A 26,262-nucleotide genomic window follows, 5' to 3' on the forward strand; every position below is an offset into this window, starting at 1 on the left:
GCGTTGGGGCTGAGGTTGATGTGTTGTGATGTGCCCTGCGATGCGACACACGTTTTCCTTGAAGTAATTTCTCTGTTTCTCTCTCCCCGTCTTGCCTCTGTGTAAGGAGCCAGCCACAGCCAGCACAGAGTTAGGAAAGCGAGGCGGTTTCTGCCCCTGGTCTTCTGTTCCCACGAGCCGCCTCCTCCGGGTACTGCGCGCTCCTGTGCATGAAGGGCCTGGGCCGCTCAGCTCCCCGAGCTTCCAGGCTCCTCTCTGACAGTCTCTGGGCTGACTGACCCCCTTCCTCGAGCTCCCAGCGTGCTCCTCAGTGGGGCTCTAAGGCAATCCTACTGGCGCGGAGCGGGGTCCTGTCTGATGGTCCCTGTGGGAGGTGACTGCTCCACTGCTATTGGGTTTCACACGCATGGCAGGTTGGGCAGAAAGCTGCTTCTGGGGTGTGGTCGTCTGGGGTGCGGTCACACTTGACCTCAGGGTGCTTTGCATCAGCTGCCTCTAAACAGCACGCACCTGAGGGACGGGGTCGGCATTGTGAACACTGAGCTGTGGGCATGCTGCAGAAGACAGCTAGGCAGGCACCTGTGACTGCTCTCTAGGAGCAGATAGGCTCCCTAGCCGAGAAAGGGTTGTCATCCTGGGAACGGAGCAGCTGGCACAGGCCGTGGCCTGCAAGTACCACGTAGAGCCGGTCCCAGCCCCAGAGAGCTGCCTTCCCTGGTCATGGGCTAGTGTTTCCCTGCACGGAGGGAGCGCCTCTGGTCCTCATTGTTCTCCTGACAGTGACCGGGCTCTTCGAGAAACTGCCCCTTACCTACCTCTCCCCTCCCTGGGAGAGAAGCAGGTGGCTCTTGTTCCCTGTCAGAAACCAGGATGCACCCTGGCGTGGCACAGTGACATGACAGCAGCATGACTATTGCCACAGCGTACACGCTGTGCGAGGCTTGTGAGGCGCTGACAGACAGCCCAGACCTTGGCTGAATGCCCCGCCCTGAGAGTGAGCCAGCCAGCCAGTGACTGTAGCCTTTGATTTGGGGGTGTGGCCTGGGGGTGGTTTTCTTTGTTTTCTTACACTTTGATTTGCCTGTGGTTTTAATAGTGTCTCTCCTCTCTCTTTTCCCTCTTTCCTGTTTTCCCCTCCCTTCCTCCCTCCCCTGCCCCAACTTTCTTTGCATGCCACCTGGATCTGCAGATGAAATTAGTGGGGACGGTAATACTTTATTTTCACATTTGTGTTGCTAATGTGGTATGATTTTTTTATTACTCGGTGATGTAAATGTCGCTCAGTGTTTAATGACAGGAAAATGTGGTTTTGATCCCACAGAGTGAGCCTAAAACAGTGTCAAAGAAAGCTCTGCACTGTCCTGAGAATGTTGACAGAGGGACTGGGGGTCCCTCACCCAGCTCTGTAGGAGATTGGCCATGTGTGGGTGCACAGTGAATTCTCTAGGCTTCACTCCTGGAAGGTGAGAGAGTTCTGGAAAGATTGTCAGCTAGGAGTCACTCTAGAAGAGTGTCACTCTAGGAAGCAGGGATGACTGAGACCCACACAGCATGTTCCCCGAGTACAGTGACATCATGGTCCCTCGTGTGGGGCGAGCGGACAGGGCGGAGGGCCTGGTAAGCCTGGCACACGCTGACTCAAGTGAGGGCAGGGTCTGCTGAAGGCATGAGAAGTGGGCATGCAACATGCATAAGCCACTTTGTGTCTGTTCCCGGTGCTTTGTGGTCTGCCTGCACCAGCTATCGCTTCTGAGGACTAGAGTGTGGGATACTGAGGTGAAGGGGAAAGCCACCTCTTCCTGATACATTCGGGGACTTTTCAGGATGATTCCACCTCGGTTTTCATGGGAGGGAGGATGAGCACGGAGAAAGGCCTAAGGGCACGTGTTGAAGTCCTCTCTTGGACTGCCCCTGGGCAGTAGCCATTGGCTGGGAACTCACTTGCTAGGAGCAGGTCCTCGGTGGCCCTGGGGCTGCTGAGAGACCTGGTCAGTGCAGCTGGAGGATGAGCAGCCCTTCCGCCTCCCCACTTCACTCAGGACTCCGCCATGTCTCCTCCTGGACGTTGACGCTTGGTGGCAGAGGAGCGCCTCTGTGGGGAGAGTGTCCGCACCGCATTCCCCTCCCATCACAGCAGGGATTAGCTGAGCGAGTGCTGTCCTCCACGTCTGTGAGCGACGTTCACGGACGGTCATGCCTGTGCATCCACTAGTGCCCGTGGCTGCTCACACGCAGTACCAGGAGAGCCGCCGCTGGCCCTGCCTGTGCCCAGGCCACACCTGCGCTCCTGGTCTGACTCTGGAGACGACAGTGGTAGTCTCAGTGACCTCTTACAGCCACCCCCATCGGCGAGGAGCCTGGGGCGAGCCCACTCTCCTGGCGGCAGCCACAAAGGTGGCCAAGGGGAGAGATTGTCAAGAGGGAGTGACCACCGCTACATGGTCCAAGCCCTAAGTGGAGGACACCTTCCAGCTTTTCAGCACCCGAGAAGCTTCATGCTTGAGGACTCTGGGGCTCGGTGCTGGTCACTCCATCACCCCCCCCACACCACCACCCCGCCTAGGGTCAGGACCTGGCAGTGTGAGCCTGTTGCTGTTCCCTGCAGTGATGAAAGATCGTTCCCTTCCTGCCTTTCCATGAGACCCTGCTAACTCTCTCCCATTTCCTGAGACCCTCTGCTCCGTCTTAAAATGCCTTTCTGTGTTTATATGGTACCACATTTCAGCCGTGGGCTTCAGTGACGGGTTTTCCCCAGCTTTTTAACCAGCCTCAGGGTTTTCCTTGTTGGTGTGTTTGAGATATTGAGCTCGTGGACTGGGTGCTCTGAAATTGTCTCCTGAGCACCAGGTGTAGGTGGGCCATCCTGTGACCAGCACAGAACTACAGTGGGCTCTCCCAAAACAGCCCTGGCGAGAGCATAGGGCACCTGGTCTCACACCACCACGACCAGGGCCTGGCAATTCCTCCTCACTCTGGGCCCTACTCTGTGTGAGCACCAGCCTGCCGCACCTGACTCTGGGAGTTAGAGAAGCTGTGTCCTCCTCCCCCTGCCTTTGGAGTGGGGTGATGGGCGTAGTACTGCCTTGCCATTCGCCCGGGGACTAAGGACAGTGCAAACACGCCCCCAGCAGTGCTGCTTGCCACCCTGAGTGGAGCCTTGAGAGCTGACTTCCTTTGCCCATGCCCACGCCCAGACCTGTGTACCTAGTTTGTGTCTGTTTATAATTCTGCCATACCTATATTAGGGGAGCCCAGGTCGTTTCCCAACTCACAGTGACTGCCCCTTTGGTTTCTCGGACTTTAAATCTTTGCAAGAGTAAGCAGCCTCATCTTACTCTCAAAGAGCAGCCGGTAGATTCAAACTGTTGACCATGTTAGTAGCACAACGAGTAGCCCACCATGCCACTGGAGTTCCTTAGAAAAGGACGTGAAACAAGAGACATTATTGCTGATGTCAAATGAACCTTGGTTCAAAGCAGAGGATAGCCAAATTATATTTACTTGTGCTTCATTGACTACGCAAAGGTATTTGACTGTGCGGATCATATCAACCTACGGATAGCCTTGAAAAGAGCAAGCGTTCCAGAATACTTCGTTGTGGTCATGCAGAACTCCTTCGTGGATCACGAATCAATCGTGCAAACAGAACAAGGAAATGCTGCATGATTTCAAAGAAGAACTGTTGTGCATCAGTGAGCATGTGGAGCAGGTGATCAGAGAAGCTGGCTTATAGAAAGAAGCATGCAGCATTAGGATCGGAGGAAGGCTAATGAGCAACCTGCAGCATGCAGGTGACACCACCTTGCCAGCTCAGAGTGAGGAGGACTCACTTGCTGATGAAGATCAAGGTTTACGACCTTCAGTGTCAACTGCAGCTCAATGTCAAGAAGACAGAAACTCTCGCAGCTTTACCACTCACTTGGTGACGTGATCAACAGAGAAAAGATTGAAGTTTCGGCGACTCCATCTTACTTGGGTTCACAATAGTGCTCATCGAAGCCACACCAAGAAATCAAACAATGCATTGCATTAGGTAAACTCAGCTGCAGAAGACCTCTTTAAAGTGTTGAAAAGCAAGGATGTTACTTTGAGGTCTGCGGTGCCCCTGACCCCAGTCGTGATCCTTTTCAGTACCCTCTGTGCATGTGGCAGTGATCAAGGAAGGCCAGAGGAGAGTGGGTGCATTTGAACCACGGTGCTGGAGAAGAATGCTGAAAGCGCCACGGACGGCCCGGGACACCACGTCTGTCTGGACAGAAGTACAGCCAGAGTGAGACTTTGTGTCACGGACTTTGGACATGTTGTCAGGATAGACCAGACCCTGGGAAGGACACCGTGCCTGGTAAAGTGGAGCGGCAGTGAGAAGGAGGACGGCCTTCGACATGATGGACTGACACCTTGGCGGCCACAGTGGGCTCAGACAGCCATTGAGAGGCTGCTGCACGACAGGGCAGTGTTGTCTTCCGTTGTACGCAGGCCTGCTGTGATTCAGAGCCCATGAGGCAGTTTCAGGCTGGGCTCTGGTTTCTAGAACCCTTGAGAATCTCATGTCAACGTTGTACTGACTCTTGAAAGCCCCCCACCAAAGAATAGCTGATAATACAGCCAGGTGGCTGCTGGGAATTCCTGGAGAAGCCTACCAGATGTTTCTATTCGAAAGCTCTTGCCCAGAATGTTCGTGGGTGCCTGCGCCGTCATAGTGTGGGCGATGCTCCTCAGAGCCCACTCTCTGCCTGGCGAAGGGCATGGGACACGGTCCATGCCACACAGCAGAAGCACACCTGCCGCAGGCCCCACTGCACAGAGTTCCAGGAGGCTGTGATCCGTCCCCAGAGGAAGAAGTCTGTGGTTTTAGACAGGCTCGTCCTTGTGAAGGTGAGCTAATGGAAGGAAGGTAACTTGGTTTTACCCAAACCCATTCTGCATGCCCACTGCTGTCTCAGCTGTTACTTCTGCCGCTCAGATGGTTACACATGGTGATGGTGCAGCTGTACCTGCTGTCTGCATGCAGAGCACCCACCAGAGAGGTCGTCTTAGCACCAGCTTGACCTGCAGCTCCTGTCATCTTCCCTCACTCACACCACAGGACAGCGCCACTGAAGGCTGCCCTGTGCCCTGGGCTCAGCTGTTTCCCACCCATGCCTCCCGCCCAGGGTGCTCGCTCACTCTGTGTCCCCATACTGTGTGACCACCTGGTCTCAGCTGCTGGTGTAGTTTCCCTCCGCTACTTGGTCCTGCCCATTACTTGTGCGCCCTTTTGTGCCCAGCGCGTGCCCCAGTTGTGTCTCAGGAGCTGCAGGAGCCCCAAGCGGGGTGCACAGCAGTCAGTGGGCCAGTGTACGGAGAGAAGCAAAGGTTGACGGCAGAAGGAAACTTCTTCGCTTGCGTTTCTACCGGGGCCCATGAGTAATGCTATCTGTAAGCAGGAGAGGACAGCGCAGTTTGTCAGAAGAAACGGAACCGGACACACAGGGAGGAAGTGGACTGGTGGCATGACATTGAGGGGACGGCAGTCACTGAGATGAAGCAAACCTGTCTGAACCGCTGGATGGAGACGTCGGCTGTGTGCTCTCCACCAACTCTCTTAGAATGAACCTGGAAGAACGCCGGCAGTATTTATGAAACACCTGTACCAGTCCCTGGAGCAGACCTGCTGCACGGATCCACGGAGATCACAGTTCTCTGTAGAAGCAGATCGCCTCCTGTCTCTTCCAAGGAGAGGCTGTGGGGGGCGACCTTGCGGTTTGCAGCCTGCTGCTGACCTCACTGCGCCACTTCAGCTCCATTATGAATCCTCTACCTATGAGAAGCGCCCTAAGGAGATTTTACGTAAGTCCTGCCGGCTGACGTGTTTGACACCGATGAAGAAGAAGGGCCTTGCCGGCACCGGTGCGCTTGGTCTGGTTGCCCCAGAGCAGGGCAGGGCCCCGGCCTGCTGGCTGCAGAGCCGTGCCACCTCTGTGGCTTTAACGCCGGAGGGAAGCACGGGAGAAGGAAGCGTCAGCGCCGCGTTTCTCTGGGGGGAGTTTTGGGGGCCCCTCTTTTCCACTGGACACACTGTGTCCCCTTCCCAGACTCTCGGCAGCAATGCCTTTGTGCCCAGAGCACCTCAGCCGCCCCGCAGCCCAGAGAGGCAGGCAGGCAGCCAGAGCTCATGGCACTTAGTGTGACTGCTGGCCCCACAGTCGGTTAGGCTTTCCTTTGGACTCTTCTTTTCCCGCTGGCGGGATGGCACTGCTGCGTTACTGTGAAGCCTGGAAACGGCTGGCGCTACCCCTTACATGCCCGCGGAACCCCCAGTTTGTGCTCGATGCGGCTTTTACCAGACCTGTTACCCTCTGGATGTTAGTGTCTGGATGAAGGTGAACGCTGCAAACACCTGCTGGGGACGTGACGGGAGAAACCTGGTCACTCGGCCCGGGGTCCTGAGCACAGGAAGCAAGCCACCAGGTCTCTCACCGGGCCACAGAGCCCAGCTGCTGCTCAGTGCGCAGGCCGGGGGGTGGGGTCCGAGCAGAACCGTCTGTGTGTTTGACAGGGGCTTTCTGTGTCCTCTGAGGGACAAGCCTGTGCAATCTAGTATGCTGGGCAGTGATGTCACTGTGGTTTCCACGAATGACTCAGGCATGAGTAGTACTGGAGTAAGGGCAGGGACAGCCTTTCGGCAGAGCGGAGCCCTCGGGCAGCTCGGCCTGCCTTCAGCTTACGCTCGTGGTCAGCTGGCTAACCGCCCCACTCTCATCTTGCCCTTCTGTAGAGACAGACGACTACGCGGAGATCATCGATGAAGAGGACACGTACACCATGCCCTCCAGTAAGTAGCCAGGGGGCTTTTCCCCCCGCCGGCCCCCCCCCCCAGCTTGAGAGCTCCGGGTCCCTTTAACCCGCCCTTTCTGTCTCCTTCAGGGCCTAGCAGAGGTGGGCTTCTCAGTCCCCAGAGCTCTGTGTTACACATGCCTATGTTAAGGTAGCCTAGACCAGCCGGCGAGAACCGATTTCTACCAACATTTCTTTCAGTTACAACATTTCTTTCAGTTACTTTCAGTTTTTAAAAAGTCATCTTTTCTGACTCTGATAATACTGCCTTTGTTAATTCCAGTGTTAGCATTACTTATCTAAAGGTTAAACATTACCCACCTACTGAAAGAACTTTATTGTGCCCTTGAAATTGGACTGTCTTGCTTTGGAATAACCAATTTTATAGCAACTTCCAGCATTCAAACCATGGCAGGGGCTCCAGGGGGGTTAGAGGGTGGCAGGACGGTCCTTCTCCTTGGTGGCCTTCCTGCAGCCCAGGATTGCCTGGGTCTCAGGGAGAGCTGGGAGGCCTCAGACCGTGCGGCACCCAGGTTCCCTATCAGAGCCAGCTCGGTGGAATCTCAGCAGACAGTGTCAGATAGAGTGGTCACCCCCATGCCTGGAGCGGGTCACCCTGATGTGTCAGTCAGTCTTACTACTTCATGGGAACCTTCACTGTGGACAGGGAGCGCCCTGTCCCGATTTCAGTAGAGCCGTCTGGAGCGGTAGGGTAGTAAGCGTTCTCCTCCCACTTTGTGCGAATTTTCCCAAAGCTGCTGAGCAAGGGACTGACAGTCCAGGACGAGGAAAGGCTAGCAGAATAAACAGAGAATGCCTGTGTGGAGGGAGGCTTTGAAACAGGCACTTGTATGTTGGCCGAGAATCTGTCTGTTGTTCGTGCCAAGTGTTCAGTCCACAATGTCAGGCTTTCATCCCCACCTGCCCACTGCCCTCAGGTCCGTCCTGACTCTCAGTGACCCTGTAGGTCAAGGCTGCACATCTCTCCAGAGGGGCTGCCACGGCTTTCTCCCACCGCCTCGAGGGCATGCGGGTCACCATCCCTCAGACCCGTTGGAGGGCCGGACTGTAGTTTAAAAAAAAAACTATGAACAAATTCCTATGCACACTGCACACATCTTATTTTAAAGTAAAAAACAAAGCAGGGCAAAACACGCGGCGGGCTGGATGAGTGTCCTTGGCGGGCCGCTGTGAGAGGACACCTGATCTAGAGGCACACTTCCTCCGCGGAGCCGATTGCCCAGGAGAGACTGATTGTGAACTTGGGTTTCAATCGCTGTTTTGTTTCTTGTATTTACGTGTGTGTAGAGTATAATATATGTGAATGTTTTTTGTTGACATGTCTTACTCATTCCAACATGTCCGTTCACATGCAGTTGTGTTGCTCAGTCCCATCGGGTGGAGTTATACAATCATCAATGCTACCAGCTCCCTTCCCCCTCCTCCCCTCTTACTTCCCATACCCTCGTGTTTCTTATATTCCTGTAAAGTTTATTGTTGCTAACCTATTGCTATCAGTTCTTTCTAAGAAAGGTCTTCAATTTTTCTCTCTCTTAATTGCAACACAGAAAGCTATGGAATAGATGAAGGTAACAGGATCCCTTTGAAATAACTGCATTGCTTGTACTTGCAACTTGTGGAGTGATACGGGATGTTTCCATTTTCTGTTAACTTTTATTTTTAAACGATTTGTTATTGTTTGCTCATGCTGTTAAATCAGTGGAATTACCAGCTAAAGTGATTTTAAAGAGGAAAACGTGTCTAGCATTTGGGCCGAGTTGTCTGTGTGACTTAGAATCTGAGATTCTACAGAGGTGACGATCAGCTCCCCATTGGTGATGACGTGATCGAGTGTATACTGTTACGGGGCATAGGGGCCACAGTCCCAGGAAGTTAGTTAAACTAAGACTCTGCTCAATTCCGTTGCCGATACCTCCGCAGCCCACTGCAGAATTGATTTTGTGCAAATCTCAAATATTTAATGTATTAATTTGAGGCAAATATTTTCACCTACAATTTGTTTGGTGATGCGTACAACCTAAATTCCGATTCATCTAATTTTGAAATTAGTTCTGAGACACTACCTCTTTAAATTCTTTTAGCTCCATGAATAAATAATATAGAGATAGGATTATAATGAAGTGGAAAACTCTTAAGCTTCTCAAGCATAAAGATTACTCATAGAATAACAGTTTTGTATCATCTCTATATTTACAGACTTTGGTTCTTTGTAAAATAATTGATTTAACTTTCATAGCCTTAATTATTAATACCTACACTAATAGCACTTTGTTAATTGAACATAGAACTTAAAACTTGGAGCAATTCTTTGAAAACTATCAAGTAGACAATAATCCAGCCATCCAAAAATTCCTATGGACGATGGTAAAAACCTAAACCTAACCCGTCCTTCCAGCAGCTCAGCCCATGGTGGGCTCCCTACAGAGTTTCCGTTGAAATGTTGTTTAAGAGAATTCCACGCTCTTGAGAGCATTTTCATGACTCGGTGTGCCACCGATGAAATCTCTCGTGGGTGATGATAATGAAATGCCTGGGTGTTAGTTCTATGTTTCTGACCTTTGGCCCTGTTTCGCAGCCAGGGACTATGAGATCCAGAGGGAAAGAATAGAACTAGGACGGTGCATTGGAGAAGGCCAGTTTGGAGACGTGCACCAAGGCGTTTATATAAGTCCGGTGAGTGCTTTCCGACTGCAGCTGGTTGGGCCTCGGTGTGAGCGCTGACGTGAAACTGCCTCTTGTTTGCCTTCATGAATACGGAGCTCTTCCCGTAGCCGCCTGGGGCAGTAATGCAAATCTCCTTGCCTGGAGTATTCTGAGTCCAGTTGTGGAAAAGAAAGGATGTGGGCGCTGTGTCTGAACCGGAGAAGGAAGAGCAATGCTCACGGCAGCATCGCCCAAGGCCGATTTCTGTGAGGCTGAGGTCAGACATGCGTCCAACCTCCAGCACCAGCGTCCATAGTTCATTGTAGTGACCTCACAGAGCTCACAGTCAGTGCAGTTAAGGAGTTTATGGAGGACGTTAACAGGTTACGGATGCGCGGGATGCAATTATTCAGACAGGACGTCTCTTCTCAGCCCTGCCTACACACAGACTTCCCTCTGGTCTCTGACCTCTCAGCCACACACCCAGTGACCTCTACCCTGCTTATGCCACGTTACAGAGCTCTTTAGGGCAGCCAGTAAATGCCCAGAGGGCATGCCACTCTGCCTGAAACCTCAGCCCAAAGATGCTGAACTCTAGCTGCAAGCCTGCCTCCCTAGACTAAGTGCCTGGAGGCACCCTATTCTGTAAGCCAGCCTCCTGCCCATAGGCACTCAGCTTCACCTGCTATGTGGGCGGGAAAGTTCATGTTCTGGCTCCTGGTTCTGCTGCTCTCTCGCTCCCCAGGTATCCCAGGTGTCTCTGGGATCAAGGAGGAACCCTGTGCAGGGATCTGTTCCCAGCAATTGTCTTTTGCTGGTAGGGAGATGCCCTTCCCCACGCCTGCTGCTAAGATGGCTTATTGCATTCCCAGCAGAACGGCAGTCGCAGCCCGCCCTGTTAGCAGTGACACACCTCTGCGTCCTTTCCAATCACTGTCTCCCCCCTTCCCGACCCATTGGGTCAGTGACGGCCCTTTGGTGGGAGGTACAGAGGCTGACTAGCGGAGCCTGTTACAGAATTCCCTGCCCTGCACCCACATGGCAAAGTCCTCCCTGGAGAGCTGACTGCAGAGGTGGAGTGGCCATTACCTGTGGCATCCAGTGAGCTGTGTAAAGGGTGCTTTTGCCTCGATAGGTTGCTTTGCCCCCAGTATACTCCAACAGAGATCAGGAACCTTTTTAAATTATAGTTTTTTACGTAATAGCTTAATCAAGCTATATAGTTTTTATACCTTGAAATTCACGGCCACAGTGTGCATTTTCGTGGGGTTTTTTGTTGAGAGCCTCGGAACAAACTCTTGAGGTGAGTGTGACTCCCAGCCCAGGGCACACTGGCTTTGCTCAGGAGCTGCTCTGTGGCCACACATCCCCAACGCGTCCTGCAGTACTGCCTCCTGACAGAGTGGGAATCAAAGGGAAGCAGACCCAGAGCGCGGCTTTCAATGAACTGGTTTTACCAGGGTGTTTAGAATGGAGTGAGAGTTTAGGCAGGGTGAGGGGGACTGGAAGACGAGTGAAAGAGACTAGCTGAAAGTCAGAAAGGGAGAGCCAGGCGTGCAGCCACAGGAGACGGTGAAGTCGGAGCACCAACCAAGGTAGCCTGCGTTGATAAGCTTTGGGGCAGAGATAATCAACACGTCTAAGAGGAGCCCGTGCTTCCCCCCCATTGGCTGTGACGAGGGGTTTCTGTGAGATGACTTGCGAAGGAAGGTTATGCAGGTGGTGGGGTTAGAGACGTGGGCTATGGCCGAGAACTGTAACGTTACCGTCGGACCCTTGACTGACTAGGAGCGTGCCGCCTCCCAAAGCCAGGCCTTGGCAAGCCACCCAGCTCATCAGCCTCTGCTGCCTCGCCTAGAAAAGGGGTGTCCTGGGCCGTCTTAGAGCTCAGTAAGGAAATGTGCTTGCTGACTTAGGAGAAACGGCAGCCTGGTTGAGGTGTCCGCTGCCCCCACTCCACACCCCCACTGCATAAAGGTGTTGCCTGGCTGTTCACAGCCACTCTCCCAGAGGGAACAGAACTGCCCAGAGGCCATGTCAGCTGGTGTACGGCCTGCACTCCCTTCCCAGTGCTGCTCGCCCACCTTCACGTTAGGCCCGGGAGAGTCAGATCTCGTTACGAGTTTTGTCATTACTACCCAAGCTTCCATTTGAGTTTTATAACCTGAAACATGCTCCAAAGGTAAAGGCAGCCAACAGCGCGGTGCAGGGCCTGTGAAGACCTTTGGAGAACACTAGCATTGATGCATCTACCCCTGAAATCTGGGGCCTGCCAGTTGCCTGCAGCATTTCATACTCAAGCCTTGCTCCAGAGTTTTATAGGGGCACTCCACGGGGAGAGTGCTCCAGCCACCCACAGTCCTCCACGGGGAGAGTGCTCCAGCCACCCACAGTCCTCCAAGGGGAGGGTGCTCCAGCCACCCACAGTCCTCCACGGGGAGGGTGCTCCAGCCACCCACAGTCCTCCACGGGGAGAGTGCTCCAGCCACCCACAGTCCTCCAAGGGGAGAGTGCTCCAGCCACCCACAGTCCTCCAAGGGGAGGGTGCTCCAGCCACCCACAGTCCTCCAAGGGGAGGGTGCTCCAGCCACCCACAGTCCTCCACGGGGAGAGTGCTCCAGCCACCCACAGTCCTCCAAGGAGAGGGCTCCAGCCACCCACAGTCCTCCACGGGGAGAGTATTCCAGCCACCCACAGTCCTAGTGCTCCAGCCACCCACAGTCCTCCAAGGAGAGTGCTCCAGCCACCCACAGTCCTCCAAGGAGAGGACTGCAGCTACCCACAGTCCTCCACGGGGAGAGGACTCCAGCCACCCACAGTCCTCCAAGGGGAGAGGAATCCAGCCACCCATAGTCCTCCAAGGAGAGGACTGCAGCTACCCACAGTCCTCCAAGGAGAGGGCTCCAGCCACCCACAGTCCTCCACGGGGAGAGTGCTCCAGCCACCCACAGTCCTCCAAGGGGAGGGCTTCAGCCACCCACAGTCCTCCAAGGAGAGTGCTCCAGCCACCCACAGTCCTCCGAGGAGAGTGCTCCAGCCACCCACAGTCCTCCACGGGGAGAGTGCTCCAGGCACCCACAGTCCTCCACGGGGAGAGTGCTCCAGCCACCCACAGTCCTCCAAGGCGAGAACTCCAGCTATCCACAGGACTCTGAGTTTCCCCAGGGTGCCTTTTCCAGAGTTATGCATAGGCGCTACCTCCCGTGGTCTCAGTGCAGTCCTAGGGGCATGGCCCAGGGGCTCAGTAGCATAAGTACCTGGCCCTGCCCTCCATGATTGGGCCCCTCCGTGCAGACCCGCCCTCACACGTGTGGTTTTATAATCTTCCTAACAGGAGAACCCAGCTTTGGCGGTTGCAATTAAAACCTGTAAAAACTGCACTTCGGACAGCGTGAGAGAGAAGTTCCTTCAAGAAGCCTGTAAGTATTTAGACATTTATGTGAAACTCTCTTTGACTCTATGCCTGTGATGCCTGAACTGTTTGAGGAAGTCAGGAAACCTGCCCCCTTGCATGTGTGAGATCATTGCACCTGCACCTCTGTATTCACCCTCAGCGCCTTTTTGCAGTGGCCCCCTGAGAGGTTTCCAGGTAATGCCCATGGGGTGCTAATGCCCCTGAGCACCTGAAAGAGGCAGTAGTGCAGGTGCCTCACCCCCCAAAGGATGCCACATCCTGGAACACAGGGGCAGGGATGACCTGTGGCCCGTCTGGACCAAGTCAGACTCAGCCGAGTGTGCACTGATGTCACGGTGCCTTCATGGGCTCCATCTTAACGTGGCAGCCCTGGGGGTGCGGTGTGGTTGATGCGGCCCTGGGCCGTCTGCGTGCACTGGCTGTTCCTCCTGGAAACACCCCCCCCCATAGAATCTGTCTCTGGGGTTCCCCTTCACGGACACACACTGGCTTCATGCCGTCGTTGGTAAAGGCACATGGTGTGAAGTGGGCCCTGTGATGAAGCTCGCCCTCCCCACTCCACAGTGTGGGTGCCCCGGGGCCTGAAGCCTGGTGCCCTCTCCTCTCTACCTTTCAGCAGCTAGTATGCCCCCGAGTGGATCATCTGTCCCTCGTCACTCAGGTCTCAGAACATCTCGGCCTAGCAAAGATTGTCAGCCCCATGACCCTCTCTGCGCAGCAGCGTGGCCTGGGCAGTATTCCTGTGTGGTGTCCAAGCTTCAGAAGGCCGCTTTGCATTGCTGGTTCTGTCTGGTATTGTGTGCGCAACGGTGTTTGCAGGACTTGAGTCGTCCCGGCAGCTGCAGGAGGTAGTTTAGTAGGAGCTGGCAGCTCTGGAAAGGTTATTTCAGAGGCCTGTGTGAGGTGCCGTGTGTGCCCTCTCTGCACACGTTGTCCGACTCGGATCCCCAGCCTCGTGAAGGCCCAGGCTTTGCCGGCGCTCCTGCATTCACAGCCTTGGTCATGGGGTCCAGCTCTGCCATGGGTGGCAGAGACCAGGATGTAGCCAGCAGGTTGTGGCCCAGCAACTGCAGGCGGTAGCCTAGTGAACAAATACCTGGTGTCCCAGCTGCTGCTCAGCTTGGGGGGCACCCTGCTGACCATGTGACTCCCAGCCTGCGCCAGCTCCTGGGTCTGTAATTCCCTTCCTGCCCACATGAACATGTAGACAGTGCACTGTGTCAGGCAAATGGCCTGCCGTGATGCCCTATGGGTTTGTCCTGACTGTTGACATCATGTTTGCAAAAGCTGCTCCACCCTGGGGCATCTTAGGGTTCTCCCTGTTGAAGGGCAGGCGCCTTTGCAAGATTTTGAGGTGGCCTTTGGGTACGTTGCCAGGATGCAAGGTAGCTGTCTAGCATGGGAGCAGCAGATGGAGACAGAGTGGCCCTCTGGCGGGGAGGATCCTAGGGCTCCATCTCTGAAAAGTGGTGGGAGGTGGAGGAGACCTTGGGAGACTGTGAGTGTAGCCATCGGGTTGCAGCGGGCCGGCCTGTGTTGGTGCAGGTGGAGAGGCTCACTGGGTAATGAGGAAACCAGCCGCCAGCTCCAGGGGAAATGCCAGAACTCACACACACACACACACACACACACACACACACACACACACTCACACTCACACTCTGAGACACGCACTGCAGACATTCATCCCACTGCACAAGGCACGGAGAATTTGCATTTCTTTGGATAAGAATTATGTGCCTCCTGGCATGGTGTAAACCACGTAGACAGGGAGAAACCAGAATGTCCCAGTGAGTGAGCGAGCCGGGCTGTGCTCTAGGGTTTGCCGGTTTCCAAGTCTTCAGAATTTTCCTCATCCTGTCGTGTGACAGGGGGACTGACATGGAAAGGTAACTGCTTCGGATACTGCTCTCATCACCTGGCTTGTTAGGGTGGGAGTTGACCCAGCATGGGTCCTCCAAAGAAACCCTACCATCTGCACGTGAAGTCTGAGAACGACTGAGCTTTGTGGGTCACCGTAAGCGTAGAACATGGTTTGGGATTTGGCGGTTGTAAGAGAGCAGTCCTGAGACTGGCGGCTGCTGGTGCCAACTAAGAGAAAAGCTATTAGTCCTGTCCCCATACACAGGCCCCCATGCATACAGGGCTCTGTGCAGCAGTGCCTGGCCGTGGGGCTCCACCAGGCTTGGAGATGCCGCAGCACAGCCGGGCTTCACTGCATGTGCCTCCCGTGGGGTCTTCATGCTGCCCAGGAAGTGGTCTCCAGAAGTCTGTTACTGCCCTTAAGTATCGCCTCCAGGACCCAACAAAGGACACACCAGTGCCCAGCTCCCAGGGCCCCTGCTGAGGGGAAAGCCAGTGACTAGCTGCCTTCAGTCAGGCGCAGCGCGCCAGTCAGTGGTGTTTACAGAAAGTGTGCTGCCTAGTTCCTGGGTTCTGCTGAATGCTTGACGGAGCAGGTTTCCAGAGGGGCCGCCCTGAAAGTTGATTGTGCCCATGGCAGAGACAGTGGGTTTGTCTTTAACACTCACCCCCGGGCTCCCTGGCCCTGGCCCCCACTCCTCCTCTACCAGCTGTGCCTGTGTGTGGGGACAGGGCCAGCCCACTGCCTGGCCTTCGCGGGCCCTGCACATGCACATCTTCGTTTGCAGCAGAGTAACCAGGCGTGTATTTCCTCCCCAGTAACCATGCGGCAGTTCGACCACCCTCACATCGTCAAGCTGATCGGCGTCATAACGGAGAACCCCGTCTGGATCATCATGGAGCTGTGCACGCTTGGGGAGGTACCCCACCACACCCCGGGCTAGGGGAAGCATGGCGGGGCTCAACCTTCACCTTTAGACTCCCTGGAGGCCCAGCCCCAGGCAGCAGCCCCGAGAGGACAGCTAGTCCGGTGACTTGATGACGAGTGAGATGGAGGGACAGCTAAAGTGAAGCGCCCTGGTCCAATCGGAGGACCTTTTGGGGGCCTGAGGCATCGGTTAGTCCACAGGGCAGGAGCAGGTGAGCTAGTCTGGCGTCCTCTGGCAGGCCAGCACTCGCTGAGCTGCCGCAGCTTCTCCTCCACTGGAAAGCCACTGCAGGACACAGCTCTCAGACCTGGCCACTAGCCGAGGTGTCAGGTCTTTGCTCCACCTGCCTGGGGACCTGGGCATCACAAACATGTCCCTCCCCAGCCGCTGCTCCTCCACTGAGTACAGTGGCCTCAGTGAAAGCTCTCTGCTGGACCACCTCCCTCCCTCTAGGGTTTGTTGGTCCCGAGCACCCAGCATGCCACCCTGGGTGACCTTCACACAGGAGCAGGTCTCTGTTTTCTGAAGGGACACCTGCCAAAGGGCTGGCCACGCCGTCCTCTGCCCTCCGAGTGTTGTGTACATAGTTTGTCCATCGTATCCTTCTGCTTTTGCTTTTCCAGAATATGGTGACTCTTCTGGCTTAAAAAAAAAAAAGCCAAATGTTTGTTGTTACAGATTTTAATAGAATTGAGATGTTGAAGTCACTTGCCCCTCTCTGCAGTGTTTACCTAGCTAAGCATCTCAGGATATACCAGTGATTCTCAACCTTCCTCATGCTGTGACCCTTTCATACAGTTCCTCATGTGTGGTGACCCTCCAACCGAAACATTATTTTTATTGCTACTTTGTCACTGTAATTTTGCTCCTGTTATGAATTGGGCGACCCCTGTAAAAGGGTCTTTGGACCCATAGGTTGAGGACTGCTGAGATAGGCTATCTGTCCCAAGGATGGACTTCTCTGTGTCAGACTCCTCGGGGAGGGAAAGAGGATGGCATCTTCTCGCCTCGCTGTCTGCAGCAGATGCCGGGTGGGGGGTGAGGAGGGCAGTGAGGCCGGCTCCCATCCTCCCCTCGGGTGTGCCCTGAGAGTGAGGAGGGTCGAAAGGAGGTGAGCTGCCCAGGCTCATGTAGCAGGCTTGCTCCCATAGCAGCTGCATTGCTTTGTTCTTCAGCTCTCTCCACTGAGGAGAGTGTTTTATGCTCTGCAAGTATCCCTTCCCCCAAAGCACATCTCTTGTGTATTTTTCCCCAGATGTTTGTGCAAAGTCAAGTCATAAACATTATGATTTACCATAGAGTTTTTTTAAGCAACAAACCCTGGACATGAGCTGGGATGTGTCCTTCACTATGCTCTTTTTGGTGGGGGTGGGGGTGGGTGAGAAACCGTGGCCGTTGGTAACAGTGCATCAAGGGGGGCACTCAATGGTCAGAATTGCTGCCCCACATGGCATTTTCACTTACCGTTTCTGTTCTTTGTCCCCAATTGTTCTTCACCTTGGTCACCGTCTCCCAAAAGCTGAGGTCATTTTTGCAAGTCCGGAAGTACAGCCTGGATCTGGCCTCTCTGATCCTGTATGCCTACCAGCTCAGCACGGCTCTCGCGTATCTAGAGAGTAAAAGATTTGTGCACAGGTCAGTCCTGAAGCTCACAGAGCTGACCCCCAGGGCCACCCTGTGGCTCCAGAGCAGTGAGCATGGCCCACAAGGCTGTACTCTCCAGCTGGTCAGCAGGGTCTGTGAAGGCCAGCTGGGGGTGGGCAGGACGGGGAGCTGTAGGAGCAGAAGCAGACCACAGTTGCAGATGACACCTGCTGCCGTTGAAGAGCATCATCAGTGGGTTAAAGCAGGAGGGCACGGAGCTTTGTGCGAAGCATTTCCTTTCATACACTGGCCCCGGGAACAGTAGCAATAACCGTGTTAAGGATTACATGCAAGCTGGGGGTGGGGCTATATCTGCAGTGAGAATGCCCCCATCTCCTCAATGCCCATTAGCTCTCCAACGGGCACTGCAGGGAGGCCCTCTTTCAGGTGGTACTGGGGCCTCGAGGCCCTCAGCTGATGTTTCCTGTGTTACAATGTTTCGCCCACAATTCTCACCCAGGGACATTGCTGCTCGGAATGTCTTGGTGTCCTCCACGGACTGTGTCAAGCTGGGGGACTTTGGACTGTCCCGGTACATGGAGGACAGCACTTACTACAAAGGTGAGAGGTCAGGGCAGGCACCACAGGTGCTGAGCCTATGGTTTCCTTTTTCCAGCGAGATGTGTGCTGGTGGCTGACCCAGGGCGCAGGGTCGCCATTCCACGGAGGGCGGCGAGGGGGCTTTTTCTGCAATCGCACTGCAACAGTGAAGCATCCACTGGCCAGAAATGCACCTTGCCTTCTCCACACACCCTCCCCTGGCCGCCGCCTCCACCCACGCATCCCCGTCCGTGAGGATGTGCTGGTCTGACCCGCAGGGAAGAGCATCTGAGGGCCAGCACTGGCAGAAGGAGGGGTGTGGGAGGTCGCTCTCCTGGCAACTGTTCCCTCAGGAACGGCGCCCAGATGGCTTCTCTGTCTGCTCTTCCTGGTGAGAGCGTGTGCCAGCAGGCCATTTTTCGCACAAGTCCAACCACGTCCAGATGTGGGCCTTCTGTGACAGCTCAGGGGACCAGCCCCTTTGGGGGACCAACACCACTGCTTTACATGCCCTCCCGCCCAGCCTCCCTCCAGCCCCAGGGGCTGCGAAGAGTCATCCTGCAAAAGGGGTTTCCCTGCAAGCAAACACACACTGGCCATCAGGTGGTCGAGCTTTCTGTTTGATACTGGCAAGTATGAGCACGTCCCCAGGGGCCCGCGGTGCGTTGATGATGTGCTCTCATTTTGCAGCTTCCAAAGGAAAGTTGCCTATTAAGTGGATGGCTCCGGAGTCCATTAACTTCCGACGTTTTACCTCAGCTAGTGATGTGTGGATGTTTGGTGAGTGCCCTCTGTTCTGTTGTCTAAAGGCTATCCCCCCGGAGACGCTGATTTGCCTGGCCTCCTTATCTGGTGAAGCAGCCACACGGTCCCTGTGACAGCTAGTTCCAGGCCTGGTCCTCTGCGCCTCGGTCCCTCTTGTGCTGCCCCTCTCTCTCCCCTCCCCTTTTCTGTCACGTGCTGGGCTGCTAACCACAAGATCAGCAGTTGAAACCCACCAGCCGGCCGCCATGGTAGAAAGATGAAGCTTTCTGCTCCTATAGAGAGTTCCCTCCTCTGAAACCCGAGGGAGCTGTTCTGCTCTGCTGCGCGGGGTCATCAGAACTCAGGGGGAGTGGGTTTTCAGGGGTCGGGGCTCCGCTTCCCCTCGGTCACAGTCTGCCGTCCCGTGGCACCCTCTGTGCTTGTTTCTGAGCAGCCACCAGGCCAGAGCAAATGTCAGCCTGGGGGTCTGCCCTCCCTGCAAAGCTCACTGTTGTCTTTCCGTCCCCGCCCTCAGGTGTGTGCATGTGGGAGGTTTTGATGCTCGGTGTGAAGCCTTTTCAAGGAGTGAAGAACAATGATGTGATCGGCCGTATTGAAAACGGGGAGCGATTGCCAATGCCCCCGAACTGCCCTCCCACCCTCTACAGCCTTATGACGAAGTGCTGGGCCTACGACCCCAGCAGGAGGCCTCGGTTCACAGAGCTGAAAGCACAGCTCAGGTAGGAGCCGGGCGGGGGCTGGGCGTGGGAGGCCGTGGGTAGATGTGGCCGCTGATCCTCTTCACTGAGGGCCATCCTAGGTCCGTGCCCGTGCCTTTATTCTGGCCCACGTATAGCCGAGAATCTTAACACTAGCCATCAAATCAGCACCCGATCTCCTCCCGACTTCTTCCTGGAACAATCAGGTCCCACAATATCCTCTCCCCAGTACTCGGGAATTACAGTAGTACCTCCCCACCTTGGGGGTTCTCCTACTGCTCAGCCCCTCGCTGCTCCAGGTCTGTAGGTGCTGCTCCCTGTAGGTGCTGTTGCTCCCTCTCAGTAAAATGCCCTCTAGTCCCCGTCAGTGCCCACCCCCCACTGCTCATCGCCGGATTTTCTCTCTCATTACCCGCTTTCCCCTGAGGAACTGAGCTCAGGAAAGCTTCCCGAGCAGCCCCTTCAGGGAGAGGCCACCCCTTTGGTGCCTTTCACATGCTCTCAGTGTGACACCATGCACTACGTTGCTTACTGAGGTCCCAGCCCGTCTAGGGCACTGAGGGCCTGGTATCGGGATCCACTGGAAGGTCCGGGCTATGGGACTGCTTCCTCCCTGGCCACACATGTGCCATGCCTTCGAGCCCCGCTGGACACCTGGCTGTGTCTCGCTCCTTCCTCAGCACCTGGCCTGGCATCCGGGCTCTACATCCTGGGTTGGAGCAGAGCCCGCTCTGAGACCTGTGCGTCAGCAACGTAGAGGGCCCCTGTGATCCTGCATGGGAGCCTGCTACAGACCATTGCCCGGTTTGCCGTGCCCCTGCCCCCTGGCTCCACAGCCAAGCTGCGTTCCTGGATCTGGAATGTGAAGTCTTTCTTAAAAGTCACCACGCGTCAGACACCAGAGATCCTAAAAGTCCATCCTGCCCAGCCTCCTCACTGAACCCTTGGCCTGTCCAGATGGCCACCTCCTGCCCCTCACCTCTGGGCAATGTGGCCCAGTGGGTGCTTCTCCCTCCTAGAGACCATCTCAGGGTAGAAGCAAGGCCCATGGGCAGGCATGTCCACCGATGTTTGTTTTGTACCAGTGCTGTTTCTGTGGAGCCAGCATGGAGCAGACCCAGGGAGTCTGTCCAGAGGAGAAGCAAGGTGCTAACTTGTGTCCGGACCACGTCACACACACCAGGGAGGAGGGCACCCACTGGCCTGGCCCTCAGAGTAGCTCCACTCTTGCCTTTCACAGGAGAAGCCGTCAGATATTTCTAGAGCAGATTCTTCTGTTTTCCTCCTCCTCAGCCTCCTGTGAAACGTGTCAGCCAACCTCCCTGACTTCTCCATCCCCACACACTCTCATATCAGCCCCCATCGCTGCCTGGCACCATCTGCCCTAAATGTAGCTTCGCTTCCCTCCTCTGCATGGCCTTAGGGTTAGGCCTGCCCTTTCTTAGAAGTCCCAGGTCTGCGTTTTTAGTTGCTGGCTGGGAACCATATTGATCCAAATAGCAAAGCTGTGCTGTTCTCTTGAGTCCTAAGTCACCGTGATACCTTTGTCTTCCCAGCTGCCTAGAGGCCTCATGCAGGCTTAGCAGAGCTAGTCTCCCACCTGACTGCCCCTGTCACCCAGCTGCATCGCCCGCACACTTTGGGAAACCAACCCCCTTACTCAAAACAACCTTCCCTGAATGCTGGGTCTACGAAGGCTTCTCAGGGCGCCAGCTTGGGCACCCGTCGCCCCCTCTACAAGTCCCTCCCCCTCACTGCCCCTCCCACGGCCTCCTAGATAACGAGCCCTCCTCCCTGTCGCCACCTTTTGCTCTTACTGCTCTTGCCTCCTGGGTTCCCTTCCACCCCGCTAGCCGTGGTGGGCCCAGGCACTGCGAGCACCCGTGGTGGCGTGGCTGGCACTGGTCTGGCGGCCCAGATGACTGAGACACTCTTCCTGCCCTCGAGGAGCTCACAGTCTAGTACGTGCCACCCTACTAGACTGGCGCTCCTTGAGGACAGGGGTCGTCATACTCGCCCGCGTGCAGAAGGGCTCGGGCACGTCACAGCAGCTGGGAGAAGGGTCATAGATGTGAGCTCACCCCGCACACCCCCACTTGCACTATGGGAGCCCCACAGAGTCTGTGGGCAGCCTTCCTGGACTCTCAGTGCCCATGTGCACAGGAGCTCTCCGGGCCAGCACTGCAGTTGTGTGTCTGAAATGGAGCTGGCTTTGCAGCCTGGGCATTGTAGTGTGGCGCCCAGAGGCCAGTGGGAGGCGCCTTTATACCACATGGCTTCCCTGCTCGCACCTCTGCCAGTTGTTTTCTCCAGGATTTGAATGAAGAAATAGAAACTTCCCTGGCCTTTACCTTCAGGGCAGCACTGTCAGCAGGCTCCTGGCACGGTCACAGGGAAGGACTTGGGCGGGCTTTCACAGGCTGATCTCTGACTCAGGGAGCCTGCCTCCTCACATCCTGTCTCCTGAGCAATGGCATGCATTCAGTTAGAAGGAGAATCGGGTTAACCTTGGATGGCCTGTTCCAAAACCAGACTACTGTCGGTGAGTCGATTCTGACTCAGAGCGACCTTGCCAGGCGGATGAGAGCAGGGCTGCCCACAGAGTCTTTGCGGCAGAGGGTCTTTACAGATGCACACTGCTGCCCCTTTCTCCGGCGGGGTAGCTAGTAAGTAGGTTTCTGGTTCAAAGCCAAGCCCTTCAACCCTTCTGTTCCCAGGCCCCCTTGGGTGGCCTTACCCGACCTGGAATATTTTTCCAGGGGTGGGCTAGGACCGACTGCAGATGTGCTGGCATGTATGTATGGAGCAGCAGAGAGAGCAGTGGTGTAGATCTGAGTGAGTTCATGTAACTCATTCCCAGACCCTCTCCCGCTTCCCCTGACCAGACTCTCCCCAGACTCAGATTCACCCTCCCGATCTGAAGCTCAAAAGTAGGCTTTCCCAGCCGCACTTTCTCCTTGGCCCACAAGAAAGGCCGTCGCGAATCATTCTGAGTGACCGGCGTGTGTCTGAGTACTTTCTAGAAAAAAAGAAGGCTATCGAGTTTTTGACTTTGAAAGTTTTGCCCATCATTTGGGTCAGTCTTTTTACTTCTGTAGAGTTGTCAACATAGCACAAAGTGACTAGCTCAGTGAGCTTCCGGGAATTAGACACCCCATGGAGCCCTCCATGAAGCACATATGTAATCAGCATACATCATCAGCATGTAACACTGTGTAACCGCGGCCAGAAACCACACACAGCCTTCCAGGCGGCTACCAGCGCAGTGCCCCTTCCTAATCAGTACCCCTTCCTAATCGCACACACTAGCGGGGCGCCCCCCCTCCCCACCCCCTCAAGCTGACTGTGGAGTGTGCCTCGGGAGTAGCTTCAGGAAACAAGGAAAAGAGTGGAACGGTACAGAACCAAGGAACCCGGGGGCTGTTGGGAGACCCATCAGAGGGCCCACCTGAAGGTTGATGGAGCCACAGTGTCACGGCCGGCACTCAGTCAGTGGTGCACCCTGAGCAGGCCATTCCTGCCAGGGCCTAAGGACCACGGGGAGAGCAGGAGCTTGGTGCTTGACACCAGTGGAGCCTGTTTCACCCAGCCCACCCTGCTGCCTGCTGGCCTTGCTCAGGGCTATGTTCCAGCCACATGGCCTGGTTTGGTTTGGGCCCTTTGCTTCCTTCACCTGTGGGAGACCTGTTTGGTCTGGGCTGTGGGTTAGCGCCATGGCTGCTTGGTGCCCACATTGGCGCTGAGGGAAGCTGTAGAACCTGCCAGGTGTATGGGTGGCATTTCGTTGGGCTCAGGCTTGGGGTCTAATGTGTACATGTGTGTGTCTCCCACTTGAGAACACACACAGAAAACGTGCGGCAGGTGCTGGCAGTTATAGGTAAGGCGTGAGGGCCGGTGTGAGACATAGACCCATACTGGTTTTCCGGGATGAAGTGAGATCATATTTCTAAGGCCTTTGATGGTGTGTGGCTTGCAGGAGCCCCACTGTGGGCGCCCGCCACTCTGCTGATGTAGCTCACCACAGGCTTTTTGTGGCCAGAGTCTGGCTGTTGAATTGGCCACATTTGAGATGAGCTGTCAGGAAACTGGGCACTCTGAGCCATGGAGCCACACATGGAGCGAGCCATCACATTCAGGTCTGGGAACCACTACTTAACGCTGCTGGGGCTCGTGCGAGAGTTCACTGAGCTCTCAGTGCGTGGAACATGCTGGTGACTCCATGCTCACCAAAGCACAACACGTATTGTTACGGACCTTTGATTACTATCTTATTGAAATGTGGGTTGTAAGATGATCATTTAGAATAAACAGCCTCTGAGACAAGCCAGACCCACATCCACTGCCACCAAATCCATTCTGACTTGCACAGCCCCATAGGGCCGAGCAGGCCTGTTGGGGGTCGTTCAGCCTTGGCAGGAGCATACAGCCTCATCTGGTGGGTTTGAACCACTGACCTTGTGCTTAACTCACCATGCCACCAGGATGTTTTTGTTTTGTTTTAATCATTTTATTGGGGGCTCATACAACTCTTAACCCAACCCATACATACATCAATCATGTAAAGCACATTTGTACATTTGTTGCCTTCATCCTCAGAACAGTTGCTCTCCACTTAAGCCCCTGGGATCAGCTCTTCATTTTCCCCTCCCTCGCCCCTCCCTCATGAACCCTTGATAATTTATAAATTATTATTTTGTCATATCTGTCCAGTGTCTTCCTTCACCCACTTTTCTGTTGTCTGTCCCCCAGGGAGGAGGTTATATGTAGATCCTGGTAATCAGTTACCCCTTTCCAACCCACCCTCCCGGTATCGCCATTCTCACCACTGGTCCTGAAGGGATCATCCATCCTGGATTCCCTGTGTTTGCAGTTCCTATCTGTACCAGTGCACATCCTCTGGTCTAGCCAGATTTGTAAGGTAGAATTGGGATCATGACAGTGGGGGAGGAGGAAGCATTTAGGAAGTAGAGGAAATTTGTATGTTTCATCGTTGCTACACTGCCCGCTGACTGGCTCGTCTCCTCCCCGTGACCCTTCCATAAGGGGGTGTCCAGTTGCCTACAGATGGGCTTTGGGTTTCCATTCCACACTCCCTTCTTCATTCACTATGATATGATTTTTTGTTCTTTGATGCCTGATATCTGATCCCTTTGATACCTCATGATCACACAGGCTGGTGTTCTTCCATATGGGCTTTGTTGCTTCTGAGCTAGATGGCCGCTTGTTTACCTTCAAGCCTTTAAGACCCCAGACGCTGTTATCTTTTGATAGCCGGGCACCATCAGCTTTCTTTCCCACATTTGCTTATGCACCCGCTTTGTCTTCAGTGATCATGGGTAAGTTCTTTTAAGTCTTTGTGGAATCTTTATTGTCCTACAATGTTAGAAAGCTCAGAGTCTGATTAAGGACATGAAGTCACTTGTACTTACCTGGATTTTTTTTTTAAGTGGTTTTGTATTTGCTTCCAAAATTCCTTCCAAAGGTGGTGTCTAAACTCCTCATTAGTCATCTTGCCAGCATTTCCCTTCTCGGGCTGCCCTGCCAGCTCTCCTGGCTGCAGAAGAGCTGCGGTGTCTCAGCTGACCCGGCTGCGTGACCCTGCACTGGAGGCTCTCGGGACCCTGGGCTGCTCAGTAATAACTGAGGGTAAATCCAACCAACTTAGACATTTGTTTCCCCTAAAAATGACATCTTAACTCATTTGACTATAGGCTGCACCTCACCCTTCTTGGTTCTCGGTGGAGTCTGCCATGCCCACACTCTGTCCTGGTCATTCTGAAGTGGGCCAGTACCTGACAGGGCATCTGTCTTCACAGTGCTTCACAGTCTTGCATCAGAGGCCCACGGAAGAAGCACCTGGTTCAAATGTGCACCTGGGGTGGGAATGCAAATTCTCAAGCAGGACAAGGTTGAACCAGACTGAATGGTTGGGAGTTATGCCTGCAGGAGGGAGGGCCATGGTCTGAGGTGTCTTCTGACTATAGGACTGCTCACTGTGCCCCCTGTTCTGCTCCATCCCCGAGCTGGTTTGCTTTGTAAGGAGAGACCTGGGATGCGATCAAGTCTGCAGTTACCGCTCAGCTGAGAGAGTTCCCTGAAACTCCCTCCCATCTGACTTCTTAAGAAGGCCCCTGTGCTGGATTTTCTCTCTGGGATTCATGATAGGAAACTGCTCTCTGGTCTGGACATGACATGTGCATGGTGCTCACTGCCCTCCCCTCTACTTCAGCTGACCAGTGGGGAAGGGAGGGAGCTCTGTTTCTGCCACAGGCTCAGTTGGGCCTGCAGCCCTCTGGCCTCCCAGGCCTTCTCGCCCAGCAGCATGTCTCCTCCCTTAGCCCTCTCCCCACCAAGGTCTGCCCCCAACAGTGTCACTGCCAGAGGGGCTCAGTGGTTGCCTTGTCCACAGCCGACTGCGAGCTAGGATGTCAAGTGTAGAAAGTTAGTCCTCTGTGGCCGAGAGCCCCCTGCAGGGTACATGCTGGGGCAGGCAGTGCTTTCAAGAAGTGAGGGGGGGCAGTTTCGCAGGATCACCCGCAGTTACCGGTCCTGCCTTCCCAATAGCCTGGAGAACTCTCCTACATCTTGTAGTGCAGTTTGTTTAATTTCTTCTGAAAGTGTCCCATTTCCACTGTCCATTGATTGTCATGCGATGAGGCCTTAGGAGGTGTGTGTGTGTGTGTGTGTGTGTGTGTGTGTGTGTGTCTGCACTGGAAGGATGTCCCCCACCATCCACTGGAGGGGTGTGTGTGTGTATGTGTCTGCACTGAAAGGATGTCCCCCACCATCCACCGAATGGGGTATGTGTGTGTGTGTTTGTGTTTGTGTGTGTGTGTCTGCACTGGAAGGATGTCCCCCACCATCCACTGGCTGCACTCGCTGCTGAGGGGAAACTGGGCTGGCTGCCGCCCCTATGTGCTCAGCAGCG

The 26,262-nt window shown here is 54.8% G+C and overlaps 1 protein-coding gene across 6 annotated transcripts in view; it reads left to right on the plus strand.

The window, feature by feature from the left end:
• The window catches only part of PTK2 (protein tyrosine kinase 2), a 181,529-nt gene that overhangs the window by 129,103 nt on the left and 26,164 nt on the right, over window positions 1-26,262 (plus strand). For all 6 annotated transcript variants that reach the window (XM_075549219.1, XM_075549213.1, XM_075549218.1 and 3 more), the window contains 8 exons: window positions 6,758-6,814; window positions 9,413-9,510; window positions 12,815-12,899; window positions 15,578-15,678; window positions 17,207-17,322; window positions 17,792-17,892; window positions 18,562-18,651; window positions 19,151-19,355. In XM_075549219.1, the coding sequence (XP_075405334.1) occupies window positions 6,758-6,814; window positions 9,413-9,510; window positions 12,815-12,899; window positions 15,578-15,678; window positions 17,207-17,322; window positions 17,792-17,892; window positions 18,562-18,651; window positions 19,151-19,355 (853 nt within the window). The remainder of the gene's footprint in view (window positions 1-6,757; window positions 6,815-9,412; window positions 9,511-12,814; window positions 12,900-15,577; window positions 15,679-17,206; window positions 17,323-17,791; window positions 17,893-18,561; window positions 18,652-19,150; window positions 19,356-26,262) is intronic.

This window comes from Tenrec ecaudatus, chromosome 5 (genome assembly GCF_050624435.1).
Source record: "Tenrec ecaudatus isolate mTenEca1 chromosome 5, mTenEca1.hap1, whole genome shotgun sequence".
Classification (NCBI taxonomy): domain Eukaryota; kingdom Metazoa; phylum Chordata; class Mammalia; order Afrosoricida; family Tenrecidae; genus Tenrec; species Tenrec ecaudatus.